The sequence below is a fragment of the Balaenoptera physalus genome (genome assembly GCF_965194825.1).
Source record: "Balaenoptera physalus genome assembly, chromosome: 13".
Lineage (NCBI taxonomy): Eukaryota > Metazoa > Chordata > Mammalia > Artiodactyla > Balaenopteridae > Balaenoptera > Balaenoptera physalus.
Window position 1 is genome coordinate 97,325,243 of NC_138892.1, and position 21,317 is coordinate 97,346,559.

The 21,317-nt window shown below is 42.7% G+C and overlaps 1 protein-coding gene across 1 annotated transcript in view; it reads left to right on the forward strand.

Moving 5' to 3' along the window:
• The window catches only part of GRIN2B (glutamate ionotropic receptor NMDA type subunit 2B), a 651,979-nt gene that overhangs the window by 337,541 nt on the left and 293,121 nt on the right, over positions 1–21,317 (forward strand). Inside the window, exon 7 of the mRNA XM_082421982.1 lies at positions 9,548–9,976. Coding sequence (XP_082278108.1) covers positions 9,566–9,976 — 411 coding nt within the window. The 5' untranslated portion in view covers positions 9,548–9,565. The remainder of the gene's footprint in view (positions 1–9,547; positions 9,977–21,317) is intronic.

Below are 21,317 nucleotides of genomic sequence, written 5' to 3' on the forward strand. Positions count from 1 at the left end.
TGGAGCACTGGGCATGCTCTTTTCTAACTCATCACATCCTACCGTCATTTCCTGTTTATTTCATTGTCTTGGACACTAGAGTAAAGGCTCCTTGGGGACTGTATTCCATTCAGTGTTGGATCCCATCTCCTAGCACATTCTCTGGCACATGGAAAGCATTTAACAAACATTTGTCCAATGAGTGAATCTTCACAATTATCCTGTGAAAACTGTTACTGTCTCACGTTTTACAGATGAGGGGGCTGAGGGTCAGAGAGGTCAAGAAACTGATCTAAGATCACATAGCAAGTTAAGAGTAAATGTAAAACATGTTCTCAACTCCAGAGTTTTGCTATCTCCACCACAACGCAGCACGATTATTATTGCTGTTGCAGAACAGGCTTGGTAGAGGGTTGCAGTGGCTTGGGATATACTTAGGCAGTAGAGTAGATCATATGGGGGACTTGGAAATGGCCCCCCTCAACACCCCAATTTTAAATCTGTTTTAACGCAGGCTGTTTATCTGCAGCTCAGAACACCAGTGTGTTCTGGGTGGATGCGTATGGTCTGGTGGTCCCTGTCCCATCCCTGGCTCACCGTTACCCTCCCAATATCGTCCTTTGACCTCCTTCCCAGGTGACATTTTTCCTGCTCCCCTGTTCCCATGATTCTCTTTTTACCATCCATCACCCATTTTTACTCCTCATCCCCCTTCTTAATAGTCAGTGACAAGCCAATAATTTTTATTAACACTTGAAAATGCTACTTTGCTGTTAAACCAATACATGCAATTGCCCTAATCTGCTGCCAAATGGTGATAATCAGAATCAGGTTTCAAATGGTTTGGATTTCAGCAGGGCTGCCTACACTGTCCTTGGAGGCATATAAATTAATTATAATTAAGAACCGTGTGCAGATGTTAGAAGAGAAATTTTGGTGTCTGCTCTTGCAGAATACTGAAGAAAAAAAAAACCATCAGTGGCTGTTGCTGATGAGAGTACAGATAATCATCTACGTTTGTATTACAGATTTCTGTGAAAATGCATACATATAAAGTGATTTATGATCCTTTATTAGTTATCTTTTCAACTCTTGTGTCAAGAAATTGGGTGACAGTAGAAGTGATACTTCTGCTTTGTGCATACAGCGGGAAAAAATAGGTCAGATAGAAAAGCCAGGATTTAACTCCTGGAAGTGGTGCAGGACAAGGTGGTAGGTTGTAGAACAAGGCTCAGGTGGTAGGTCTGCTTGGACTGAGTGAGAACAAGAAGGCTCTTAGGTAACAGAAGTCCTAGGAAAGCAAATTCCTCTGCCAAGGAATTCAGTGGCACATTGGCCCTTTGCAGCGATGAGGCCATCTTCTCATAGGGTCTAGGGGACTGGTGGTCTTTGGAACGGCATCCTTACTTGCTTTATGTAGGAGGACTTGATGGAACCATCTGCTGGGTCAAAGGTTTAGGTAATTTTTTCCTGTATCTTTTCCCTCTCTCCCATCTATCCTGCTCTTCCCTGATCGAGTACTTTCCCGGAAATGACTTAACTAAGGCTCTGAGTTCTTTGATTGTCTATTTACATTATTTGTTGTGGCTGTGGTATGTTGAAATGGATTTGGGATTAGCTCTGCACAGGAGTATATTTAGATAAGTTAAATCCCCCGACAGGACCAAGGAGAGCGGTTTATTGCCATGTCAGTCACTACATTAAAAATGGATTCGGCATGTTTATAGGATGTCCGGGTAGACTTTTCTTTTGTCACTGGTTTCATAGTCACATAGTCCCAGACCCCAAACCCCAAACCCCAGACTCCCAGGCTTTCTTACCTTGTTCCTTTTGAAGAAAGAGCAGGGGCAAGGGAGCTCAGAAGCTCTAAAAGAGCTTGGATGATGATAACAGTATGAAAAGAGGAGAATAACGATGCAGAGAGAAGTTTTAGGTTCTAAGTCCACTAATATTAAAGATAGGTGCCTTTTATATGTTATTCTTACAGATTTAGATGAAGTTTAGATGTGTTTAGCAGACCCTAAATGCTTCTGGAGAATTGAAATTGGGTTTCCAAATGCCCTGAATACATAGATGGCATTGTGTTTCTTTTGCTAGAAATAGATATTAGTCTTGTACTTCAGAATGGCATTGGATAGTAGATGTTTGACATCTGGTATACTCCTACTTTCTGCTTCAGATGATTGGTGAACACATTTATTACCTAAGCTAAGCATTCGGACTCAAAAAAACACCTCTTTGGTTCAACATTTGCTCTGCCTCTATAAATTTGAATTTAGAAAGTATGACTTAAAACCTGAAATTGACTTGGAACTTAAACGTTTTAAAAAATGTGTTAATTAAAAAATTTTTATTTTGGATCTGTTCTGCAGAGTTAAGTTATTCATACTTCTCTGTTCAAGGCACACTTTCATTAGTGGTTCAGATAAAGATGTCTTGTTTAATTAACTTGTTCTCCATGTACCTTTATTCTTCTATATATCTTTTAGAGGAAGATAATAAAATTCCTTTAAAAATCCTGCTGTTATTTTGATAGGAATTGCCTTCAAGTTATGGATTAATTTGGGAGAAAATAGAACTTTCGAAAATATTATGTCATCCCCTCCGTGAATTGGTCTATGATTACATTGTTCAGGACTTCCTTCATATCCTTTAATAGAGTTTCAAACTTTCTCTGCAGAGGTCTTGTGCATTTTTTGCCAATTCCTAAATAATTTATAGTCGTTTTTGTTATTATGACTATTATATTTTCTGGTTGGTTAAAAAGAGCTATTGAGTTTTTATAAGAGTATTTTTTATCTAGCAATCTCATTCTACCCATATTAATATTAATAGTTTTAAAATTCTGTTGGACTTTCTGTGTAGATAACCATATTATCTTCATATACTGCTATTATTTTCTCTTTCCTTCCCATCCTTAAAACTTTTGTTTTCTTGCCTTATTTTATTTACCAGAATCTCCAGGAGCAGTGATAGCACTAACTCACTGTCAAAAAAAATCTGATTAAGAGTGTTTGGTATATACTCTTATCAGGTAGACTGGTGATCTCCTTCATTTCCTGTCATCAGACAGTTAAAAAAATATTCGAACATTTATATCATAAATAGGTGTTGCCCTTAATCAAATGTGTTTTCTTTATTTTATTTTTTTTTTGAGATATTCATGTAAATATCTTGTTTGGTCCATTAATGTGGTGAATTATTTTGATTTATATTCTGATATTAAACCGTCCTTGCATTCCTTATATAAACCACACTTGAATATTATTATTATTATTAAAATATACTATTTGTTTTGGTTAGCTAGTATTTTGTTTAGGATTTTTTTTCCTTTAGGTTCATAAGTGAAAGGGACTTATGATAATCTTTTCTTGTACTGTAATTATCTGGATTTAGAATTAAACTTTTCTTGTTTTTCTGTTTTGTTCAACTTGTGTGAACAAGGCTCATTTCCTCCACGTGTACCTGTTTTACTTCCTTTTATTTTGGCAAAGATGGGGTGGGGTGATGGGGTGGTTTTGGTGGATTAGGATTGGGGGCCTTTGATAACCATTTTATTTTCTTTAATGGTTATTATTATATTCAAATTTTCCATATTCTTTTGAAACTTTTTGCTTTTTAAAATTAGATATTTATACATTAAATTTAAAAGCAACTAACTTTCATAATATTCTTTGATTATTTTAAAATTTCTACTGTATATGTTGTTATTGTCCCTTTTTCATCATCAGTTTCATTTGCATTTTCTCTTTTGTTTCCTTGATTGGTCTTGTCAGAATTTTGTCTAGTGTAGTCTTTAAAAGGTTCAACTTTTGGTTTTGTTTTTTTCTTTTCTTTGCTTTTTGTTTCATTAATTCCTGCCCTTATCTTTATTATTCAATTCCTTCTTAGGGTTGACTCTGTTAATTGTTCAATAAGTGAAAATTTAATTACAATTCATTTTTTTATTTTCTTATTTTCTTACAAGTGAATTTAAAGGTATAGGTTTCTCTCTAAACCATTTCATTTATGCTCTAGAAATTTTGGTATTTAATATTTTCATTGTCATTCTAATCAAAGGATTTTTCAGTTTCTGTTATGATTTCCTCCTTAACGTTAGTGTTATTTAATATTAAGTTTTTAAAAAGTTTTGGATGTGTGATATGTTTAGCTACCTTTAAAATTTTATTTGTAAATTTAATCACATTACAGAAAAATGGCAATCATTTCATATTGATTCTTTGGAAGTTGTTGAAGCACTTTCATAGAGTTAATATTTTCCATGTGCTTATATATATTCTCTGTTGTATATGTTGCTAGATATTTGAAATAGTTCAAGCTTATTACTCATGCTTTGTTTTGTTTTGTTTGTTTGTTGATCATTTATGTCATTGTTTATATTTTCTCTGTTGGATTTATCTGTTACTCCCCAGCGTAATTTTAGTTATTGCTTTATACACGTCAAGCCTGTATTTTTAGATTCATGTATATTCATGATTATAGTATCTTCTTGGAACTGGTATGTGACATCTCTCATTGTCACTTTTGATGTTTTCATCTTGAATTTTATTTTGTCTTGATATTAAAATTTTGATAGACATTCTCACATTGCCCTCCAAAAAGGTTATACTCATTTGTATTTCACTTGACTTATACTGTATGAGACTCCTTTTCCCCCCACATTCTCCTGTGTGACAAATTTTAAGGCCTGTGCATCCTAACTTTCTGTCTTTATTAGTAGCTTGGGAAACTGGACTTGATGCATAGCTCTGGCACTTCTGATCTTCATTTTATTCACTGCCTATCATATTCTAATCACAGTCGCGTTAATTAGGTCACTTGAAACAGCGTCCTGACTCCATTAAGGATGGTGCTTGGAAAATTTGACTTAATCATCTATTAAATCACATTTTATCCTTCTTTTTGGGGTTGCCCCAGGATTCAGTTTTCTCTGAGAACAGGATTGGCCCAGCTTCTCACTCAAATATGTCTTCCCTTGGAGCCTTCTGTGGGCAAAGTGTCTCCTGGTTCCTGTTAGTTACCCTGCACCGGTGGTAGGCATGAACACAAGCTACTGCGGTCTTCTGCTTGCTGTAAATCTAAGGGCCACTCAACTCAAGCCTCAAGGAGGCAGAGGATCAGGAGGTGAACAGTTGATGCTCTAATCCTGATGCTTTGTTTTTGGTTCTGCTTGTGAACCCTCGTGTCTGAATTTACAGCATGATTTGGGGGTGCCGAGTTCCACTGATCCCCATTACTGCCCCTGGCCTGAATTACTCGTGAATTCTGCTGCACTTGACTGGTAAGCTGTCAGTGGAGTTTGCTGCTCCCCTGAGGCCATTATGCAACATCTTCTTCAGGGAGTTAGAACGTCAGGGAACTCATATCTCTTGCCACCCGCCCCACCCCCCAATCCCCATCCCCACCTCCACCTCCACCCTCCCCTGCCGTGAAGTTCCTCTCAACATTCCTCTCAGACTGTCTGCCATTCTCTCCCCGCCCACCTCCCACATGCTGACCTGGTGCGTTCATAAATAGCTAGGCTCCTTGAACAACTTCTGTAGAAGCTTAAAGGTAACATCCTTTGCATCTCTAGAGATTTTATATTCTTCAAAGCACTTCCAGCTGCATATTATCATTTGATCCTCACATAAAACTCTCTCAGGTATTTAGGTTAGGTATATTATCCGGATTTCACCGATGAGGAAATAGACACAGAGATGAGGACTTGCCTACCCTCAGGTACTTAGCTTAGCTACTGTGGAACTGGTATTAGAACACAGTTTGGTTTTGGTTAGTGAATTTGTTTATTCATTCATTAACTCACACACTCATACTGAGAGGCAGTAGAATGGGAAGAGCAAGGGTTTCCGCGACACACTTTGGTTTGAAACTTGATGCCAAATTATTAGCTGCGTGATCTTGGTCATGCACTTAGCTAGCCTCTCTCTCAGAAGATCAGTTTCCTGATTTGTAATATGGGGAAAATTATATCATGTTTATATGTGATTTAACAATCCATGAAAAATAGTGTCTGGCATATGGTAGGTTATAGGTAAAATGTTACTATAAATATATAATATATAAAATAGGTTACTAGTGTAGGTAAAAATGGCCAAACATTGACAATTTCATTATGGTAGAAACTCAGCGGCTACCATTTATTGAGTCCTTCCTTATTGTATGTATCCAAGGCACTGCTAGGCCCCAAGAATTGCAAATACAAGTGAGGCAAGGTTTGCTTGTGTGTCTGTGTCTTCTACTAGACTGTGGTCCTGGAGGGTAGAACCTGTCTGCGTTATATCCCTGACACCAAGAACAATGTCTGCTAGGGAGTGGGTGCTTAATAAAAGTGCTTAATAAAAGTGGGTGCTTTCTGAACTGAAAAGGTCCCTGCCCACCAGGAGATGACCAGCAGTGAAGACAGGCAGATACATAATCATATGCTCTAATAAACTGTTATGGGTATTTAGATAGACACACACAGGCCATGACAAGAGCCCAAGGGAAACGGTGCTCAGTTCTACGGGGGGAGGGGGCACTGCAGTGCACAGGAAGGGGCACAGCTTCATAAACAGGTGCCTGAAGACTGACGTGGTCTGTTGGGTGGAAGGGAGCACCACCAATTAGCTTGTCTTGGACGACAAGCTTTCTCTCGACTAACCCCCTTCTCAGGTGTGAAATTGAGTTTGTATTCACAGCACTTCTTTGTTTGTCTCGAAGTCCCTCTGCTACTGGTATCTCCCATAATGTATTGCTTCGTAAAGTGCTTTGCTCTATCCTGAGTCTAAAAAGAGACACTCAGTAAAACCAGAGTCTATTCTCCGAGTGTCACAACTAACCATCGCATAACAAAGTAGAATATATTGTGTAAGGAGAAATAGAGGAATGTAAGAGATATTTTAAGAGACCCAATAAAGCATCAGAGTGGGAGAGTGTAGACTGCATTAAAGTCAGTAAACAGTCATGGCAGAGTGGACCACTTTTCAATGTGAAGGGAACCTGATTTAGTGACTGATGACTGTACGATTCGAATCCCGCTGGAATGAAGTTAGCTGCTACTTTTGCCAAATTCTAAATCTTTTGGTTCTCCTTGAGAACCGGTCCTTGAAATTTAACAGATTATTTTTGTTAGTATTTTGCCAATAGCTCTTTGAGGTGCTGAAGCCATCCGTCTTCCTCAGTATCCAGCGCTGCTGGACTCGGTATAGCGCTGCTGGCTTAGAGCTCTGGGAGGAGGAATTTGGGCTCCGGCTGCCCTGCTCAGCTGGGGACAGTTCATCACACGGGTGGCCAGGGCTGTGTAGTCATCCCCTGTCTCCACAGAGACTCAAAGCCGAGGAAGCTGTCAGGAGTAAACTTTGTTCAGATGTGAACCACTGAGCTGCTCGTCTTAACTTGCGAGAGGGAGACAAGGCCGTGGTCACAGGGCTCCTTCTTGGCAGTGTGGAAGGATGACTACAACAGCAGGGCTTCCAAAATGTTTTCTGCCAAGAACTGGATTGGATTTCTGCTTCCTCAGCCGCAAAATGTCCCCAGCATCTTAGCCCCAAATCATCAGTGCCCTTTGCCGTCAGTGCGCTCAACCTGGACACTTTCTTATCTTTCTTTGCTCGCCACCCTCATCATTATTGTTTGCTTTTTGTTAGCTAAACTCTCAAAGCTTTTTGATTCCTAATATCTTACCTTTTTTTTTCCCAGACAAGCAGGAGATAGGAAGCAACATTATCATCCTTGATTACATTCTCTCCCTTTGGAGAAGAATGAAAATCCCTGGTTTTGGTTTGGGGTGCCATTTATAGACTGTTTCATTGGAGTATAAAAATGCTATGTGTATTTTATTTTTTAAAAAAATTTATTTATTTAGTTTTGGCTGCATTGGGTCTTCGTTGCCGCGTGTGGGCTTTCTCTCTTGTTGCAGCGAGCGGGGGCTACTCTTCGTTGGCGGTGCACGGGTTTCTCATTGCGGTGGCTTCTCTTATGCGGAGCACGGGCTCTAGGTGTGCGGCCTTCAGTAGTTGTGGCAGGCGAGTTCAGTAGTTGCGGTGCGTGGGCTCTAGGGCACGTGGGGCTTCAGTAGTTGTGGCGCACAGGCTTAGTTGCTCCGCGGCATGTGGGATCTTCCCAGACAAGGGCTGGAACCTGTGTCCCCTGCATTGGCAGGCAGATTCTTAACCACTGCGCCACCAGGGAAGTCCCAAAAACGCTATGTGTATTTTGTATTGGCATGTATTGGCATGCTGGTGTTGTAATATCATTGACCTTGGCAACATTATGTAACTGTTTTGAGCTTCAGTTTCTCCATTTGAGAAATGGGGATAAAATGACTAATTTATAGGGTTTCTAGGAGGACTAAAGAGATTGCAGAGGAGGAAATGCCTAGTACGGTACCTAACACATACCAGATGTACAATAAATGATTATTTAAAACAAATCAATACAATCTAAGCAGGACCAGTTCTATTTCAGTAAGGGGAGCTCTTGGAGAATGGTGAGACATGAAAAGAGAAATGACCAAGCTTTGTAGAGAGTTGTGTCCTCAGTCTGGTGCAGAGTGTAAGACTTAGGGGCACATGTGGAAGTAAAGAGGCAGGAGTTTGTGGTAAAAGGTAGAAAGTGGTGAACTGCATGCAAACATGAAGTCAGTCATTTCAGAAAGGTCACTATGTCAGTAATTTAATAGCATTTGTCCAAATCACCATACTTTGATGCATAAACAAATGGGAATAAAACTATTCCTCGTAATAACTGATGATGTAAGAGGCAATGTGATGTAAGGCAGATTGGCCTGAAAGCCAGAAGTTCTGGGCTCATGTTCATTTCACTTAATTGGCTCATGGTCTCGGACTTCTTAGCTTTTCTGAGTCTTCCCTTCAACCTCCATAAAATGGTGATAATAATGTTTTTCTTGTTTCCCCCCTGCTGGTTTATTGTAAGGATCGGAGATGTTTTTAAAAGTACTGCCCAAACAACATATGGGTTGTTTTTGATTTAGTAGTAAGAGCCGGATGGGTTGCTGAAGAATTTTCAGGCTCTTGTCCTCTTTGAGGTGAATACAAAGTAAAGGCAGCAAGAATGGGGGCTCACGTATCTGTAACTTCCTGTATCCGGCTCTTCCAGACCACGTTTTGTAGGTAACCTCTGCTGAGCCCATTTTGCTGCTCACTTTGTCTGGCCTTTGCCATCCCTTGGCCCCAGAGCAGTTCAAGGATGGGTTGTGACAGGAGTACCGGGGATCTCGCAGCAACAGCTGGACACGCTCTTGGAGACTCCTGTGTTCGTGCGCTTGGTGTGACTGCCTGGACCACTTACATCCTCTTTCCGTTGTTTGTCCCTGTCTGTTTGCTGCTGATGGCTATAGCAGTAGCATCTTTTAGCGTCTTGCTCAAGGATTTCTGACGCTTCTGAGAGTTTTTTCTCCTCACTCTGCTACGCAAACACAAGAGATAAGAAACTAGGCTAGAAGATAGAAGCTGGGTTTGCTGATGAGTAAAAGGAGATAAGCTCCTTGACTTGCAGTATCCAGCCTCTTCCCAGACAGTCATGCAGTGTGGGTTGTCACGTAGCCATTCTCTCTTTGTGTTTCCAGGGAGTCGACGAGTTGAAGATGAAGCCCAGAGCGGAGTGCTGTTCCCCCAGGTTCTGGCTGGTGCTGGCTGTCCTGGCCGTGTCAGGCAGCAGAGCTCGTTCTCAGAAGAGCCCGCCCAGCATTGGCATTGCCGTCATCCTCGTGGGCACTTCAGACGAGGTGGCCATCAAGGATGCCCACGACAAAGATGATTTCCACCATCTCTCGGTGGTGCCCCGTGTGGAGCTGGTAGCCATGAATGAGACGGACCCAAAGAGCATCATAACCCGCATCTGTGATCTCATGTCTGACCGGAAGGTCCAGGGGGTGGTGTTTGCTGACGACACAGACCAGGAAGCCATCGCCCAGATCCTTGACTTCATTTCAGCCCAGACTCTCACCCCCATCCTGGGTATCCACGGGGGCTCCTCGATGATAATGGCAGACAAGGTAAAAGGGGGCCGTGGTGAGAAGAGCCTGGGGGGTGGTATGTACTGAGAACTAAATGATGCATTTGTTTGAATGCCAAACTCGATTATGAAAGATGGAGGTAACCAGATGGTAACCAGAGGTAACCAGAATGCACTGAGTGAATGGCTAGACCAGGAGCTAGCCTAATGCTTTGGAGTTGAAAGGGCGGGGAAGATGCTGGTATCTAGAAGCTCCTTTTGTTTGGAACAGGTTTGTGTGTCCATTTGTTTGTGAATGGATTCACTGAAATGACTAAGAGATGTTGAAGGTTGTAGCTCGGTGATAACATTTTCTTCAAATACATGTATGAATACCTCCTTCAAAACTTTAGAAAAGGTGTGCTCTATTCTTCCTTGATAATACATGTTCTCCCCCCATACCAGTTTCAAGAATATAAAAAGCAAGATTCCCTGAGGCAGATAATTTGTCTCCTTGAAGATTCAGATGTCCTAGAGAAGTACTTCTTGCTAAGGTGTCCAGGCTCAACACGCATCCCATCTGCACATGTGAACGGATTTTAATCCATAGAACCAGTTGCAGCTGTGTTTTCCCCAGGCTTAGATTTGAAGGCAGTGGTTCTTAACCTTGACTGCACATTGGAATCACCTGAAGAGCTTTCAGCACAGCCAATGCCTGGGTCCCACCCCCAGAGGTTCTGGAGCACAGCCTAGGCTTTAGGAGTTTTAAAAGCTCCGCAGGTGATTCTCGTGTGCAATTAAGGCTGAGAACCACTGCTTTAAGGCCGCAAATAAATCATAGTCTCTCCTACATTAATATTAGATTGTCACATGACAAAGTAATTATCATGTGACATCGATGCTTATTCTCTGACTGCAGGAAAAAGTGTTTTGTTTGTAGTTATGTTTTGTTTTTACATTTTTTGCTTATTCGGTTATTTTTCCTTGCTCTGTAGAATGATTATTGCTTATTGCTTAAGTGCAGTACTTTTCATATACATATTGTCTTTGCAGTCATTCATATCTTAGAATGATTCATTTCACAAATGCAATATTTGTTTTGCATCACTTTGGGTTTCTTAAATTGTTTCTACTTTTGCATTGTCATCTTATACTTCTTAATGTCACTTTCAAAACCGCCTTCAGTGTTGTACTGAAAAGACATGCTGTGGGCTTAATGATGTTTGCAAACACCTCAAAACCTAGCACAGACGCCACAAGCGTGCTACTTGGCCAGTTGAGAACCACCAGGCCACAGGGCTTAACGGAGTGAAATAAGCTTGCGTGATCACTATCGCCATCTGTCGGCAGCAGGCAGAGATGACTCATGTCTGTTTAGGAGCTTCCTTTGTTCAGTCTAGGAAAAGTCAAGTGGAGAGTACTAAGTGGAGGAACTTCACGCTTTCAGCAGCATATGAGAAGGCTGTTGTCCCATTCGCATGGGTAAAGGCACAGGTAAGGATGTTAGAAAAAATGCTGCCCCGAGGAGCCCATGCTAAGGGAAGTGGGATAAACTTGAATAGAACGGAAAATATAGGTGGACTATGGCAAAACCTAATGAGTTTTTGCTTCAGGTAGATTTTTTTAAACATCATTGCCCTTAGCAAAGTATATTATATTTTAGCAGTGGTATTTTGAGGGCACAATTTGCATGGAAAGAATGCCAAGATGGAGGAGCCCAGTTCTTGAATCATAAATAAGTGCAAACTTACCTTGAGAGCAAGTCAGGTGAAAATGATTGATTGATTGATTGATTTAGCATCTATGAACTCTTGCGCAGCCTGTTATTTCAGGCTCACCCCTCCCCCCATGCCAGTGTAAAAGGTTGTTGGCTAAACTGGTTGGTTGCTTCTCTGTTGTGTCTCTTACAAATGCATAATAACAATATAATACTATGAAGAATGACGCAGACCACGTGGAGAGACTGGGCTCTTTTGTTCAGTGATGTATCCTAGGTGCTTCAGAGGGTTTACCATGTGCTGGGAACATACTGCTTTGCCTGCGCTATCTTAGTTAATACTCTTAACAGCCCAGTGAGCTAAGTGGTATTACTTATCTCCATTTAGCAGATGGGGAAGCTGAGGCTCAGAAAGGTGAAATAACATCCCAAGTTATGCTGCTAGGAAGTGGCGTCCAGGACCGGTTGCTGGCTCCACAGGCCATGTGCTTGATTGCCTCTCAAGCAAATGGAGAGGCGGGTTACGGTCTCTCATACCTTCCTCTTCTTTACTTTCTCCTCTGTTACGCAGCACTGTGGTGAATGTTATCTGCCTGAAAGTGATGCATCGCTTGATTCATTATGGCAATACCGGAATCTGACTAGAGGAGAGGATTAATGAGCTGTGAAATGGTGGAGGCTTAGGTGTAGCCTAATTCTGTAGGGGACCCCTTGGCTGCCAGTTCCAGGGGTCAAATGGAGGATGGAAGCCAGTGAGGGGGATTTTTCCGGGTCATTGTAACGAGATCCCCCTCTGGTCTCCTCCCCCTCCCCCCTCCCCCCACTGCAACCACACCCCAATATCCCATCTTATCTTTTTCTCTCTCCATCAAAAAAAGGAGGTAGGCAATGATTGTTAGGCACTTTGCTAAAATGGCCTAAATAATATCTAACTGACTTTGGACCTGAAAAGAAGAGTTACTGAAAGGTAGGTAGAAAGAGGAGAAAGAAGAAAGAAGCAAGCAGGAGGTCCTGGTGCCACAGAAGCGGGAGGGTGGAAGGCTCAGTCACGGGGTGCGAGGCCTGGATGGGTGGGGGGCGGCTGCAGGGGCCGGGTCGGGCAGCAGGAGGATCTGCCCTCCAGACCTCCGGGGTCCAGAGGGCAGCAGCACTGAGGCGCCGGGCAGCTGTGCAGAGGGACGTTCACAGGCCTGAAGGACCAGCCGGAAGGCAAATGAAAAGAGTCCCCCAGAAATCAGAGAAATAAGCTTTGGGGGCAAGTTTCAAAAATAAAACACCTCAAATTCTAAGGCCAGCTTTTTTATTTTTTGATAGAAGTTATTTTTAGTACCATGACGGTATTTTACCAACATAGAATGGGGACACAGAGTTTGACAACTCTGAATCAACTACGGGGCAATAGGACAACACGTTTGAAAGCAGAACTAATGCAGAAAATCTAAGAAATACAGCTTTGCTGTGTTTAAGGCATAGTCTTGAAGGTATAGTCGCCATCTGAAGGATGGTGAATAAACCTTCCATTTTGCTTCCTCCTTCTACGAGATAGGTAATTGCCACTCTGTTTTGACTCAGTTGTTTTTTGTTTGTTTGTCTCAAATAAAACTTATTAAGTATCCTTGTGGAAGATTGGTTTACAGGGGGGAAATTCCTTATTCAGGGAGTTCGTGATGGAAGAAAGGTAGCACGGTTAGTTACAGAGACTTTTTGGCAAAAGTAGGGAGACATAGTTCAGCATTGATCAAATAGATTACGCTCACTTTTTTGCATATGCTAATTAATCAGTACAAACATTAATTAGTCTCCACTTTCCCATTGAGGAAATGCACCTTGTGCCATGGCAGAAAGAAGCATGGGAGCTGATAGAGCAGAGCTGTTCTAAGCTCAGAATTCGGACTCAGAGCAGTTTTAACCATCATTTCCTAGATGTGGGGATCTGGACAACTTACCAAACCACTTATGCTAAACCTTGGTTTTCTTGTCTGTACCATGGGGATAATCATATATCCATTATAGGGTTGTTGAAGATTAAATGAGGTAATACAGAGCAGGTGCTTCACTAAGTGTCCAGCACAGCATTCAGTAGGCTGAGCTGAAGGTTGTATGGAGCAGTTTGAAGAAAAGGACAAGGCTTCATGATACAGGAGAAGCATGGAAATGAAATAGAATCACAGCCAAATATAGAGGCACTTCAGAACTGGAGACCAACCAAGAAGGGAGCTCAGGTGAAAACCGGGGGAAGGGCTTTGAACTGTGGTGGGAGCTTTGGTCTTGTCCCACCAGGGAGGCCGAGGCTCATTGGTGGCATAGCCGCTCCAGGGCCAAAAAAGGGCACATTCAGTTAAGGAAGAACTCGAACAAGGAAAGAACTGCTCGCGCTTGTTGCAGAAGACCGTTTAGAACAGTAACGGGGCCCATTGAAAAATGTATGAGGTGATTTTTGGCAGTTCCCCACCGAGTATTAAGAGTCTATTATATTTTGCTTTGTTATAATTGCTTTTATTCTCCCTGAGATCCTGGATTAGGATGCCCGTCAGAATCCAAATGATGAACTAACGCGAGACATACTTTCATTTCTTTCCTGGAGGTTTCTCTGCTGATTTGCTGAAATCTTTCTTGGGTTTTCAGATTTTAGCTCAGAGAGGTTAAGTAACTAATCCAAGATATTACAGCTTACGAGCAATGGGACTGGATTCAGATCCCAGAAGTACCTATTTTGAAGCCTGTGCTTTCTATTTATGCAATTCTGCCCCACAAAGCACTGCTCTAAGAATTGTAAGTCCTGTGTTTCAGTCTCCATTCTCAGGAGCTTTGGAAATTTAGGCAAACAAATCTCTTCAGCTGCATGATACTCGGTTTCTAGTTTATAAGTGTTAAATTTTGTTTTCTGCCCTACCCACTTTACAACATTTTGAAGATAAAATAAAATAAAATAGTTGGAAAAATGCTGGGCAAACAGATACTTTAGGTGAGGTAATTAAAAAGTGGGGATAGGGATTGACAGTCATTGAAAACTATTTCGTCACTAGCATCAGGGCCAATGAAAATGGCTTGGGCAGGTGGTAGGAAGGAATACAGAAAGTGGAAGTTACAGTAGGATCAGGCAAAAGGATGGAAGACCCAAGCTTTAATGCTGCAAAAATGGAAGAGAGAAGGTGTGCTGAGTAAAGGGTCAGGGTCTGGAAATAGCTCAGAGTGATCTTCACTCTGTTGATCGGAGTGGAGTACAGCAGCTAAGACATGTCGTGCTCCTTATCTTGTTCCTCCCTAAAGGACAGGTGAAAATATTCTTACTCTGGCATCTGTTGCTATGATTCTTTCATTTCTAAATTTATTGGTTGAGAATTAATACTTTTACTAGCACTCTAATTTTCTGTGCAGAAAGCCACGTTTTGGAATCCAGCTGGGGCCAGCAGGATGGCCCTTACACTCCTTTGGCCCCATCTTCTCTCACTCTCCCCCTGCCCCCTACTCCCCGCCCGCCGCCCTGACACCTAATGGCAATATGTTTGGAGACAGTAGTTGAGCCAGCAGTGGAGTGTGACCCTGTAAATAGTCTAACTGCCTTCCGTCTGCTCATGTGGGTTTCCATAGCCAACATAATCTTGAAACCAAGATGGCCATGCTGTTCATACCCCACTCTATGCTTCTTCCCGAATTTGGGGTGACTTTGAGTTTTTTTTTAACCTTGCTTCTTAGTTGTTTGTGATACGGTGTTTCTTGGGACAGCATACTTCAAGAGCAAACTGTGGTGTTAGAACATTTTTTGGTGATGAGCAGAGTTAAGTCATAGAGGTGGGAGAGGCAAGACAGTAACAAAGCTGCTATCATATGCCAACGCTGTGCCAGACATGATGTTAGTGAGCATTTTAATCCTTAAGCAGTCCTGTGAGACAAGTAGCATTATTTCATTTGATGGGGAAAATAAATCAGAGAGAGTTTACGTATCGTGGCCAAAGTCGCATAGCTAGAAACATAGTGGGCCTGGGATCTGAGTCTTTTTTTTTAAGTTTTTCCGCTGACTTTAAAACTTCCAGTCCCCACACTGAGGAAGTCAGAAAAAAGCCAGGATAGAATCATCTGGGGGCCTGGGGGTCCGTTACTCCTCTCCCATTTTTCCTACTTCCTTGAACTATACTTTGGGGGAAGGCGAGTGGGCAGTTCTGTCTGAGACACCATAGACGTTGGGGTGGTGCTGCCTTCAAGCCTGTGTGGATTCCAGGACTATCCACCTGCGTCTCGTTGGCCAGCGCATCCGCTCTTTTCCAGTTGGAGCTGGGATTTGCTTTCAAGAGACCGGCCACTTGAAGTCCAGGTGCAGTTTTAATGCCTGGAAAAACTGAGGCTCCAGAAATCGCTTTAGGCATTCACAGAAATTAAGGTGCTTGTTGCTAGAAAGTAACGCATGAGCCATCACTTCTCACGCGGCTGGCAGGAGGTGATGGTGTGTCTATGGCAGGAAAGAGGTGACATCACGTGGAGGGAAGGCGGGCTGTGTCGCCAGGAGGCTCAGGCTCTGCGCATTCCCAGTCATGTGACTGTAGCTGTGTTCCTTAAACACTCTTAGCCTCCGGTTTTCCATTTGTAAAATGGGGACAGAAATAACACCTGGCTCTTAGTGGGTTTTACCAAGCCTTCTGAAGCAGCGTGCCCAGTGCTTGGTAAACAGTAGGGCCTCAGTATACGTCTGCCGTGTGTTTTCCTACACCAGACCTTACCTAGATCATTTGAAGAAAATGGGATTCTACTGTTTTCCCATGAACCCAAAGAGAGGAGCTTGGGATGTCAGTGCCCTTCGTTTTAAGCCTGGTGGCTCAGCTGCAGCTCCGTGGGTTCCACCTCTGCGGCCACGCAGTTACTGACTGTGCCCCGATCAGGACATATCACGATTTTCAAAGCAGAGACATACAGTGATTTCAGTAAACTGATACACATAGGATGTAAGCAATGAAGATAAGCCAAGAAGGTTAAAAAAGAAAGCAGAGCAGAATTAGATAGTCTTTGGATCCAGGGTTACTCATCGATTTGTCAGTGTTGATATAAAAGAAAAAGTGAGCAATGAGATGAGGGGAATATTAAAAGTACTAGGTAGGAAGTAGTAATATGTTATAGACATAGGAAGGCACTTAATTTACTAAATGTCATCAGCCAGTTTTTAATCTTTTTAATTTTCTTGGCCTCACCGTGCGGCTTGCAGGATCTTAGTTCCCCGGCCAGGGATTGAACCTGCACCCTCAGCAATGAGAGCGTGGAGTCCTAACCACTGGACCGCCAGGGAATTCCCTCACCAGCCAGTTTTTAATAGATTACACTGATATTGCTGAAAAACTCCTTGGATTCTGATTTATACACCAAGAATGTATTTTCATTCCCCTTTCTGAGACTTGTGTGATTCTATCTTTTTGCCTCATTCTTAGGCTTTATATCTATATTTTATTCAACATTTTATATATGTACCTATTTTAATTAATTTTTATTGGAGTATAGTTGCTTTACGATGTTGTGTTAGCTTCTACTGCACAGCAAAATGAGTCAGCCATACACATACAGAGATCCCCTCCCTTTTGGACTTCCCTCCCGTTTAGGTCACCACAGTGCATTAAGTAGAGTTCCCTGTGCTGTACAGTATGTTCCCCTCAGTTGTCTATTTTATACATAATGTCAGTAGTGTATATGTGTCAATCCCAATCTCCCAGTTCCTCCCACCCCACCCCTTTCCCCCCTTGGTATCCATACATTTGTTCTCTACATCTGTTCTCTATTTCTGCTTTGCAAATAAGGTCATCTATACCATTATTCTAGATTCCAATATATATGTGTTAATATATGATATTTGTTTTTCTCTTTCTGACTTACTTCACTCTGTATGACACTCTCTAGGTCCATCCACGTCTCTACAAACGAACAGTTTCGTTCCTTTTTATGGCTGAGTAATATTCCATTGTATATATATGTACCACATCTTCTTTATCCATTCCTCTGTTGATGGACATTTAGGTTGCTTCCATGTCCTGGCTATTGTACATAGTGCTGCTGTGAACATTGGGGTGCATGTGTCTTTTTGAATTATGATTTTCTCTGGGTATATGCCCAGCAGTGAGATTGCTGGGTCATATGGTAGTTCTATTTTTAGTTTTTTAAGGAACCTCCATACTGTTTTCCATAGTGGCTGTATCAATTGATATTCCCCAACGTTATATTTTAATTCTGTGGCTTAAGGGTTCACCATGTATGAGAGTAGTGTTCAAGGCTAGTTTTATTCCATTTTTCTGAAGACAAAATACTTTACTGCTACTATTCTATTTCACAGGGACAAAGAACACCCGAGTTTATTTTGGGTTGTTAGGAGGTTACAATGAGAAAGAGAACTAACACTGGTCGTTTACTTTTGTCTGGCTCTGAGCTGGTCACCTTAATATGAGCTTCATTTATATGTTGCTTCATTTAATTCTTTCCTTGCCTTTATAAGGCATGCATTTTGTCTGTATTTCACAGATGAGGAAACTGTAGATCAGAGAGGCTGTTTTGCCCAAGATGTTTAGGTATTGATTGCTCACGATGGCTTAAACCAATAGGTGCTTATTGGTGTCTCAGCACAAGGGTCCTGGAGTTGGGGACCGCTGGGGCTGGTGCAGTGACACGGTGAGGTCAGGGCTGACCTCTGGGGTTTTCTTGACATTTTGGTAATTGTTGTCCTGCCCCATAACCAAAGCAGGGAGAGCCAAGGGGTGGGTATGATTAGATCAGGAAAAGTCTTCCCCATATCCTTGATCTCATGACCCCAAATCATGTCACATGGCCACCCCTTTGGGGGTTGCAGGCTCTCTGGTGGAGGTGGCAAGGGGACAAGCGTTGGGACCAACTTTGAGGTTAGTCAACAGGCAGTGTCTCTCAAAGGAAAGAAGTGATGACCTAGGAATTCAGCCAATGTTTGTGTGACTCTAAAGCTCAACATCTCTCATGTGAAATTTCTCCTGCTTTATACCAAAATCTGCTTTTGTGCCCTTGGTCCAGTCGCCTCACATGTCGTCCAGGACTTTGGCTCACCAGTTATGTCCTTTTTCTCCTTAATTATCAACTTATTCCTCCCTGCTGGCATCTGCCTTCTAGCTTAGTGGTCCTCAGGAGATGTTTGGAAATGTACGGGGGGAGTTTTTTGGATGATGATAATGACTTGTCTGTGTGTGTGTGTGTGTGTGTGTGTGTGTGTGTCTTTGTGTTTGCACGCACCCACTACTGGCACTTAGGACGCAGAGGCCAGCCGTGTTAAGTGTCCTGCAGTGTACATGATAGTTCCCACCAGTCAAGAATTGTCTTCCCCAAAATGTCAATTTTGCCCTCTTCGAACATGCTCAGATCACTCTCATATTCATAAATAAACAAACCTGAAAGCTTTCCTTGACCCTGGTTTTCCTCCCTCACTCTTTGTTTTCATAGTTAAATTCCTTAAATGCTCGTCGGAAATTGCTGTTTTCAATTCCTCGTCTTTCCCTTTATCCAAAATGCCAAATCCAAATGGGGTTTTCAAGTCGTTCGTGACCTTCTGTGGCACTGAACACCGCTGACCCTTTTAGTGCTATTACAAAAATTATGATGACAAGAGTCATTAGGTTTGTCACCGATTTGGTGACAGTGGGAACGAGGATGAGTAGAATTTGGAACATGGGTGGGTCACAGGAGTGGAAACGACCGGTAAGCAGTTGGATCTGGGACTGGAGGTAAAGAGAGTGGTCTGGGCTGGAAGTTAAGAGATGAGCCTCATTAGGATGGAGAGGGTCGTTGAAACCAGGAGGGTGGAGGAGAGGCTGAGAACGAACAAGGGGGACGAGGAGAGAAGTGTGTCCAGGACAGAACCCCCATTTGAGGGGTGAGAGGAGGGGGAGATGGGAAAGAGCTAAAGAAATTCTTAGAGAGATAAGAAGAGAACAAGAACGAGGAGGAAAGAGAGGCTTACCTAAAGCAGGAGGGAGCAGCTGCCCAGTCTGGGGGTCCACCCCGGCCACTCGCTTCCCCTCAGGACAGTTATGCCAACGGTAGAGAAGCCTTGTTGCGGATCCCCTCCCCTCCGTGCACTGCAGTGACCTCAGCGGCACTTCTGCCCTCTTGTCCTCCCTGCCACGTGGCAGCTTACCTGTGTGGTTCTTTAGGAACTCAAATCTGATCGTTACACTTTCACTTAAAAAACTCCACACCGGCTTCCCGCAGCTGAGACTAGGACATCCTCTCTGATGTGGTCCCAGGCCACCTCTCCATCCCTGGAGAGGTGATTTTCCCTTCACCTCCCCGCCCTTGAACAGCAATGTGAGGTCACGCTAAATCAGTCACCGCTCCTGGTCTGGTCCTGACTGTTTTACATCTCTGGGCCCTGGTCAGTGCCTCTTCCTCCTTTGTCCACCCAGAAGCACCGTACTCACTTTCCAAGAGAAATCGTGGCACTTCTGTGAACCCTTTTCTGACTCCCATCTTCACAGAATTTACTAGTTCTTTTTTTTTTTTTTTTTTTTGCACTTCACCTGTGCTCTATTTAAGCTTTTATTATAACCCATATTGTTTACTTATCCGTCTCATTTGCTGTACAGCGGGCTCCTTGTGGGCCAGGCCATGCTTTACTGACTTTTGTGTTCCCAGCGCATGCCATAATGTCGGGTGCATAGTAACAGCCAACTGTTGTTACACAATTAGCAACTGTTAAAATGTACACTCTCTATACACACTCTAGTGGGTTGAATGGTGGCCCCGAAACGATACTTCCGTGTCCTAACTCCTGGACCCTGTGAATGTGACCTCATTTGAAAAAAGGATCTTTACAGATGTAGTTAAGGATCTTATGATGAGATCATCTTGGATTAGCCAAGTGGGCCCTAAATCCAGTGACAAATGTCCTTCTAAGAGGTAGAAGAGGAGAAGACCTCTACACAAAGGGGAAGTCCTTGAAAGAGGCAGATGCTGGAGTTATTTAGCCACAAGCCAAGGAAGCCACCAGAAACCTGGAAGAGGCAAAGGAAGATTCTCCCCTGGAGCCTTTCGAGGGAACATGACCCTGCCGACTCTCGATTTCAGGCTCCAGCCTCCAGAACTCTGAGAAAAGAAATTTCTGTTGTTTTAAGCCGCCAAGTATGTGATACAACTGTTACGGCAGCCCTAGGGAAGTAGCAACACTCACACGGCAGTTAAGAGGGGGCGCTCTGGAGTCTCAGTGCCTAGATTGTTTCCTGGTTCCACTGTTTACTGTGTGACCTTTGGCAAATAACCTGACTTCTCTGAATCTTAGTTTCCTCGTCTATACAATGGTGGTAAAAATAGACGCTGTTTCTTAAGGTTATTAAGTAAAGTTATTAAAAGTGCTTAGAAAAGGCCTGGCAAATAGCAGGAATCAGTAAGAGTGGGTCTGTGAGAGGTTTTCAGTGTCTCCATTGAATAAATGAATGAGTGAGGGAGTGATGTGAATAGAAGCGCAAGCCGCCCACGGCAGGATCTGAACTCACCTAGCTCCTGGCTTGCGTATTCTGGACCTCCGGAGCCTGGGACAGTGCTGAGAGGGGAGGTGTCAGAGTTAGTCAGCTGTTCTTTGGTGGAACTTCAGGGCAGTGAGGCTTGTCTTTTAGCATCCCTTTCTGTCCTCCTCTCTCCTTGGGTTTTGTTTTGCTTCTTTGTTTTGTGTACCTGTGCGTGTGCATGTGTGTGTGTG